This window comes from Malania oleifera, chromosome 10 (genome assembly GCF_029873635.1).
Source record: "Malania oleifera isolate guangnan ecotype guangnan chromosome 10, ASM2987363v1, whole genome shotgun sequence".
Lineage (NCBI taxonomy): Eukaryota > Viridiplantae > Streptophyta > Magnoliopsida > Santalales > Ximeniaceae > Malania > Malania oleifera.
Genome location: NC_080426.1, coordinates 64,951,450 through 64,959,714, shown reverse-complemented (window position 1 = coordinate 64,959,714; position 8,265 = coordinate 64,951,450). Strand labels below are relative to the sequence as shown.

The following is an 8,265-nucleotide window of genomic DNA, read 5'->3' as shown; positions in this document are numbered from 1 at the left end:
GGGAAACGTACATCGGAGGAATTACTGATGAATTCGCAAAAAGATTTAGTACTCGTTTAACTTTCACTCATCATTTCAAAAATATTTTAACACATTCATTTTATCATAATTATCTTTGTACATGATTTTATTTTGAGAAAATTTTAATGAAATTTCAACAATATATCGCCTGTAAATTGGACATTTTCCCATAAAACCTTGACCTGAAACCTAATTGTTTTCAACAAATAAATCATTTCAAGCATGCAACAATCTAAATTCACTACCAGCATGCAATTTACAATATACTGCATCAGCCATGCAATTGGCATTCAACACAAGCATATATTCCGGTAGTAGTAAACAAAGTTCCTGGTTTTTTAAATTACCGCCAAGGGTGGTGGGGTCAAGAATTTTTTTATGAAGCAATAACTGCCAAGAGTTTCAAAGATGAAAACCGATAGTTTGTAAGCTATGAGTTCCAAGAACCAACATCAGCAATGTAGAGAATTCATCTTCATAGTCCAACAACCTATGCAGGAATGATCTTAATGCCAATAACTAAAAGATCACATTTATCCTTAATTTCAACAACATAAAGGGAAAGTAAGCAAGATCAAAAATAGGAACAGTCAAACATTTAGAATAAGTTAACTGTGTGTGTTTTAAAAGCAATCAATTCTACATTTTCTTTTTATTTATTATACCCCCTTCCCCCCAAAAAAAAAAAAAAAAAAAAACAAACTACATGGAAAAGAACAATAGTGATAACATAAAAAACAACAAGATACAACAACAACATAAGTATTGATCAGAGGTCCAATTAAAATTTAATCAGTTCAGTATATTTCACAATGTATTCGAACAACAAGATGGATCAGTAGCGCAAAGAATTACAGAAAATTATTAAAACTATAACAATATTAAAATATGATCACGTTCTCAAATACTCTGCCAATACACTAATACCAGAAAAATAAATTAACCCAATTAAACAATCAAAAACACATTTTACTAATGACAAAACAACCAATTTTCGCAGGCTGATAGGCCCTACAAGCACCAAATTATTGTTTTTACCCTGTGATTATGCTTTCAAAGAGAAATTTTATAATTATTCAAATGGGTTCACTTATTCTTATTACTTTTATACCATCAAAAATTCATCTTTCTTGGGTCATCAACAATTATCCAAGTCAACCAAAATACCATATTCTAGTCAGTGCATAAAGTCCCTTAGCCTAAATTTTGTTTGCCAAAATAAACAATCTCTTCTACTATAATAGTGCAACCCAGGTCCACTCCAAAGCATGGCTGAGTGTTCACTTCAGGCTCCAACCCCAAAATCCCCATCCATCCTCTCCTTCCTCCTGCAGTAAACTAGAGACACCTCACATCCACTGCACCATTTCCAGGCCCCCACCACTTTGCACATCCGGAATGCAACACAAACAAGGTTTTAAGTTTTGATTTACACTAAAACTTCAAGCCTCCAAATATTAAGAAATTATCATTTTTAATTTTTGCTTTTTGTTTTTTTAAAAATAACAAAACCAGTAGTAAAATGTGGGCCAAAACCTTTTGAAACTTCACTGTTGATAGACATAATAGAGAATATTTTAGGATCAAAACATTGTAAAAAAAATGCATAATGTGACGAAAAAGGTGCAATAAGTGTAGAATGATATCAACGATCTTCAATCAATTTAAAAGCAATTCACAAAACCAAATACTACATTTATATTCAAATACAACCCATTAGTGTTTTGTAAAAAGCACCACGTCAGGTTTCAATATTGGATTTTTTGTAACTTTCAACTTTCTGTACTTTTGATCCAAAATCAATTTTTTTTAATGATTTGTGGAAATTTCAATGGAAATAGCTCTTTTTTTCCAATTTCGAGGTTGTGAAAAGTGGAAATGTCAACAGTGATGTGGAAATTTAAAGCAACAGACAAAATTATGTAAATGTAATAATAATAATAATAATAATAATAATAATAATAATATAAACACAAACCACATATATGAACCAAAATGAGTACTGTTCAAAATGAACTTAAAATTCAGAATCTGGTACAATCTAACATTGATTAATTAGTTTATCCAAAATTCCCAACAATCTACAGTGGTAACATGACCCCTATGTCCCCTGGAATGGTAGTAACACAGAGGAATCAATGCATGAAATAGACTCATATTTCATACAAAATTCAATCATTTCATAACCAGCATTCCTCACTTGAACATCATCACTTGCAGCACCAATGGGAGAAGCAAGAAAGACTGCAACACAAATACATTATTATAATGAAATGCAAACAAATTGTCCAACACATACATGATCAAGTGGAGACATAGCAACAGCATTCACTAGGCGTTCAGTCACATATGTCTTGATAAATGTCAACGATCTGATGTCCCAAAGCTGAAAGATTCATGTAAAGAAAATAATAAGAACTGGAGAAAATGAAAATATAAAGATTTCAAAACTACAAAAGCTATGGCAATTACCTTTGCAGATTTATCAAGGGAACCGGTGAGGAAATGTGAACCATCTGCAGATTTTGAAAGTGATGTAATTGTTTTCTTATGGCCAGTTTCTTTGTCTGCCTCTTTAAGCAGTTTTCCAGTCTGCATGTTCAGAGTGATGTTCAACACAACTTAAATTTCAGGACAGTCAATAATGTTCCAGTAATGAATAGCGAAGAGATTACCAATAAAAAAAACAATGAAAATTGGTAAACAAGCCTGTATAAACGTCTCAATAATGACACATGTGGGCAGAGATGGCATGATTATGTCTCATATGCAGTTCAGTGGTAAAAAGATTCTTTTCTAGTGGGATGATAGCAGGTCGTGAGCCAGTTTCAGGGCTTAAGATAAATTTCAGTGTGTGGGGCCATGCTGCTATAAATTTGAGGCCTGAAGTGACTTCTATATTGGTTGCACTTGTTGCATTCATAATTTTGCAGTGGCCTTTCTCATACCTAGGAGTCCCTCTAGGTGGGATCATGGAAACCCTCAGTCTTCCAGGTTTTGGGACCCGACAATCACCACAATAGCAACATCTTGACAGATGGAAGGATACGCTCTTTTACCAAAGTAGACCCATTACTTCAACCCAGGAGTGTCTTCCTCCAACCTCTTTGTTTTTTCTTTCTTTGTCTAAGATTCCCATGGGAGTAACTTCTGCACTTGAAAGGATTATGAGGGACTTTTTAGTCAGAGGTGGATGAAAAGAGGGATCATCTAGTGAGGTGGGGATTAGTTAGTAGGCCTAAGGTGGGAGGCTAGGGTCTCAGCAATTAGGTATTTAAAAACATAGCTTTGATGGGCAAATTGATCAACAGCTTCCTTTGGAAACTTATTTGGCATAGGGTTATTACAAGTAAGTTTGGTTTGCAGGAAAATGGGTGGAATCACCTAAAAGAATACAAAAGAAGGAAAACAAGATGTCCAATCCTCCAAGGGACAAAACAAAAGAAACAGAAAACAATACTGCTGCCTTCCAATCCCTCACAACATCAGGCAGTGGCACACCCCAGAAAAGACCAAAGAAATGGGCCCAGAAAGATGCCAAGAGGATCTTCCCATAGTGAATAGGGCAAAGTTGCGCAATCCTTGAAAGTTCTCACATCCCTCTTAATCCATAAGGTCTGCAAAATAGCAAAAACCACATTGCACCATAAAACTTTTCGCTTCCTACTCTTTCCGAAACCACTGAAATTCACCAACAAGAAATAGCCAACCACCCAAGGCTGCACCCAAGCTTTGCTGAAACAAGAGAAGAGACCATTGCAAAGATGGGTTGCCATCTTGCAATGGAGGAAGAGGAAAAGAAAGCTCTATTACCTATTGGACTCCCATAGTTATCATCATCTAGCTAGAAGGTGAAAAAACTCTATCACCTATTAGACTCCCATAGTAATCATCATCTAGCTAGAAGGTGAAAATTCAAGTATCCATATTAAAAAGAACTGAACCCACCCCACCCACACACACACACACACAAACAATTAAGAAAAAATCAAAAAACAAAAAACAAAACTCCTCCAACAACTAGACAACCATAGTGAAGGGGATGGAGTGGGACAAAGTTGATGTAAATAAGACCCCTTTGGCAGCCCTTGAAATTTGAAGTTGAAACGAAATATCATATAGTAAGCCAATGATGCAAAAGTTGTAACGATAATCCATATTATGAACCACCAAGAACAGAAATCCTGTGCCAATATATGTTGTTGTATAGGTTACACACAAATTTTAAACCTTGCAATTGCTATATTGTGAGACCTGTGGACTTGAAGAACCCTTTAATACCAAGTGAAATTAGAAATATGAAACCCAATGAACCAGCTTGGCAGAATCATAAACAAAATTTCTGCAGTATTGAATGAACACAGAACATACTGACACATAAACCAAGTATAAACATACACAGCACACTTTATTTATTTATTTTTTCCAACATAACCTCAACAAACTTTAGCAAAACTCATCTGCAGCTGGGATTTTAATTTAAAATTTATTCTATTACTAGAGCATAGTCTCTTACACACGAATTAAAAATCTATATAAATAAATGTTCCGAGCATAAAGGTTTCAGCAGAATTAATTTTCATCTAACAGTTTCTAAAGGAACAATTTCAATCCTAGAACCTGATCATAAAAGTTGATGGACTCTGTACAGAGCCAATAGATCCAATTCAAACCAGACGTAGATTGAGATTCAATCCTATAATCTGACCAAACACATAGACTTCAGCAGCTGATACAGATTGTGATTCAAACCAATAATTTTAATATGTACAGAGCAAGATCGATGAACAAGGGGACTTACCCTAGATTTGATTTTGGATAAAACCACTAGATACGATTCATGGCTAGCTTGATTTGGTGTTCCCCTTGTTCCTTCCTCTTGGTTTGAGAAGTCACAAGTCGAGAGAGTCAAGGAGAGAAATCACAAGCGAGAGAGAGAGAATGATACCGGACAAACAAGTTTTTGATGAGCATGGCAGAGCTCATTCAATACAGATTGAACCAATTGGTATTTTCTACAAAAAAAAAAATAAAAAAAATAAAAAAAAATAAAAAAAAAACTCTTCCAAAATTAATATCTTAATGTACAAGTCAACAGAGCTTTGCTTCACTGCCTTGGAATCCTTTCTGTTTTGGGTTCTGCAGTATTATCAAGACATTAATACATAAATAAACGAAAAAGAAACATTTAGGATATGAAGCCATCATAAAAATGATATTCAAAATGTAACTACCATTTCATTTACACAAGACATCCAATTTTCCCATTCTATATTTTTTAAATTCTATAGTGAGCAATGATTGCTTCATAGCTGTAGGGAGTGGTGGCATTTTCTGAGGGAATAACAATTGAAGGTTCTAAGTAGAATATTGGTTTATCTGAAGAAGAAGAAGAAGAAGAAGAAGAAGAAAAAGAAGAAGATATATTCCATGCAAATAAATCAGAAATTAAATACACCAGCACAGTAATGAATAACACAATACCTATAAATCCTGTTGTGATCAATTCTAGTGCTAGCTTTTACAATATGTGGGTGAATTTTGGCTGTGGAGGTAGAACATAGCAAGAATCATCAGCGTATTAACACTCATCCTTTTACCAAGAATCACCAGGATCAGTACACGCAAAAGTAAACCAGAGGCATAAAGATCAAAATATCAAACAACCAAATTATGTAGCCTAGCAAAAAAAATGGGGAAGAGAGAAAAAAAACACTGAATTTAGTTATTTTACTTATTAAATAAAATGGTCATGAGGTTCCAATAATCTAAGTTTTGGCTGTGAAGATGAGTAGGAATTCATCGCATTTTATTATTGATATGTATACAGAATTTTCTTGCCAACTCAATGATGCCATTTCATCAAAGATAATATCTCGAGAAATTATGAGATCATTAGAACCACAGTTAATATTCTACTATATTTTCATTCTTGGATCTCCGTATGAAATTAATGTGAAGTGTCTGTCTGTCATTGTTGGAAGCCTCAAGTTTTCCATGGTTAAAGTTCATTTCTTCCTAATGAAATAGCTTGAATGGTATTGTTTTTTTGGAAAATAATTTCCGAAACTCCAGCAATAATTTTTTTGGAAAATTACGTAGCCCAGCCAAAAATAAAAGGAAAAAGAAGACTCAATAGCATGTGATACTGCAAAACAAAATTGGGATTCATTTGGCATCATGTTGATCCTTCATGAGTTTAATTAATTAAAGTTTAATTTGAAGTCATCAACAAGAATGCTTACTTCTTGCTCCAGACCCTCTTCGACTTCATGCTTAAACACTGACATGTTTGAAATCTTAATGTGCATTTCACACCTCTAATAGAGTGGACGGGCAAGCCTGTCAAGAAATGCAGCTAATAAAACCCAACTGGCAATAATAAATGTTAGCATGACCAATTTTTTGTGCCATCTGAAATTCCCAAAAGTCCTGTTAAGCCATATGTTGTTTCTCGACTTAGTTCCCAAACTTCTTTCCACGGGAAAAAACATTCTTGTTTGGTATACACAATCTTTTGCAGGTTTTGCTTAAACAAAAGCCAGATTTTCTTACCCTAAAAAATTTGGGATGAATGTATATTTCTTGCTCCACATCTTCTCTTCATTCTTAAATGGTAACAAATAAAATCTTGGACTCAAATGCTTAAAATGCAAATATGTTGAAATCCTTCCATTGTAGATGGAGCCATTCTTATCATAGAATTGTCCTCCAAAAATATGCATAGCAACCAACTCTTTCATACAAACATAATGTTTTTCCTTTTTTTTCAAACAATCAGCCATGGGGATTTTATTGTACTAGCAAGAAAAGATTTACATAGGGATTTTTCTGTAATACCAAATGGTTTAATCTGACCAACTGAAGAGAGGATTGCAGTTAATTCATGGTTGTTTCTTCTTCTTCACACGTCGCAGGCAGGCTCTCTCCTCCAAGAGAGCATCCTATCTCCTGCATCAGATAGTGTGTGTCGCGGATGGAAACCCAGTTAGGAAAGTGCCTGAATTGGTCCTGTGGGTCTTTATCTAGTTAAGTCGCTAATCTCGAGACTTTTGTAGAGAAAGAGAAACAACAGAAACAAAGCGTGACCTTAGAGAAAAACGGAGAGTACGGAGAGCGAGAGAGAGAGAGAGAGAGAGAGAGAGAGAGAGAGAGAGAGCCCAGGGACGGGGAGGGTTGGTACTTGGCACTTGATTTGGGAGCAGGAAGCTACAGCGGCGGCGGAAAGAAACGGCAGCGGCGAGAAGACGTTGGCGGCAACAACGGCAGCGGCGAGAAGACGTTGGCGGCAACAACGGCCGCGGGAAAGGCTGGAGAGGACGCACACAGGCCAGAAGAAGAAATGTGGGAGGAGGAAAGAAGGGAGGAGGGAAAGGATGGATCGTCGTGGAGCGGGAAAGGAGGGAAAAAGGACGATTGGGAAAAGAGAGCAGATTGCGGAAATCGTGCGCGGACAGCTCTTCTTTTTTCTTTTTTTCTTTTTTTATCAAAATAGGTAAATATATTGATCAACTGGGCAACCCTAGATATATGCAGGACCTATGGATTACAATAAGATCACTCACTGTGTAATTCCAACAATACATCAAACCCAGGCATACCCCGGGGCCATGGATAGCCACTCCTAATAGCCTACTTACATATCATGAAATATCGAACTAAGTATATGTCAAATTTATCAAAAATTGTCTTATAAGTGTGTTTCTAGATCACTTTAACTAATTCTATAGGGGGGATTACAATACTTTCGAATTTTTTTTGTTCCTAAAATGCCAAATACAGTACGCGGTAGCAGCAAGTCCAATTCTTTTTCCTGCAAAATGCGCACCATCCCCCTTAGCCTTTTTATGTAGCCATTTCACAGCAGCCTTGATTGTGGACATGGCTCTCCTAATTCCCAACCATTTCCTTATTCTACTCCAAATTTTAGTCGAGTACTTACATTTGAAGAAGAGGTGGTCAAGTGTTTCCCTGCTTTCATCACAAAACGTACATCCCTGATCAATCCCTTCAACTTGAATTTTTTGTTAATGTTAAGAGTATTAGGGGTGAATCCCTTCTGGACTCAAAATCGAACCGATTAGGATGACAAGGGGGAAAGGAAAATTAATTAATAAAAGAATATTACCGTACCTTGATTTTCTTCTCTCAACCCTGTACGAAGTTGTATCAAGTAGTTCGTCGCTTCCCTATTATGCTTGGTGCCTTCTTGGAACCTCTGCAAGCCTACGAGCTTCTTGGGGC

The 8,265-nt window shown here is 35.9% G+C and overlaps 1 protein-coding gene across 21 annotated transcripts; it reads right to left on the bottom strand.

Annotated features, from left to right (window-relative positions):
* Nucleotides 1–2,003: 2,003 nt before the first annotated feature.
* On the bottom strand, nt 2,004–7,576 carry LOC131166974 (eukaryotic translation initiation factor 3 subunit I-like). Of its 21 annotated transcripts, none has more exons than XR_009139933.1 (6): nt 7,111–7,485; nt 6,862–6,972; nt 6,267–6,363; nt 4,823–5,036; nt 2,494–2,613; nt 2,004–2,407 (listed from the first exon to the last, which is right to left on the bottom strand). XR_009139933.1 is itself a non-coding variant. In XM_058125673.1 (5 exons), the coding sequence occupies exons 3-5, from the start codon at nt 6,330–6,332 to the stop codon at nt 2,285–2,287; spliced, it is 309 nt and encodes a 102-aa protein (XP_057981656.1). In that variant the 5' UTR covers nt 6,333–6,363; nt 6,862–7,032; nt 7,111–7,485; the 3' UTR covers nt 2,004–2,284. The 21 variants fall into 21 exon arrangements, 5 of the variants coding, with proteins under 5 accessions (XP_057981656.1, XP_057981657.1, XP_057981659.1 ...); XR_009139929.1 differs by having other exon boundaries at nt 4,823–5,160; nt 6,862–7,070; nt 7,205–7,485; XR_009139928.1 differs by having other exon boundaries at nt 4,823–5,160; nt 7,205–7,485.
* Between the last annotated feature and the right edge of the window lie 689 nt (nt 7,577–8,265).

Bases quoted from the DNA above. Each gene is read 5' to 3' on its own strand.
- LOC131166974 (XM_058125673.1), bottom strand. From the start codon at position 6,332: ATGCACATTAAGATTTCAAACATGTCAGTGTTTAAGCATGAAGTCGAA. The intron at 2,614-6,266 runs GTAAGCATTCTT...CTGAACATGCAG, and splicing joins AAGAGGGTCTGGAGCAAGAA to ACTGGAAAACTGCTTAAAGA. The intron at 2,408-2,493 runs GTAATTGCCATA...TGAATCTTTCAG, and splicing joins CCCTTGATAAATCTGCAAAG to CTTTGGGACATCAGATCGTT.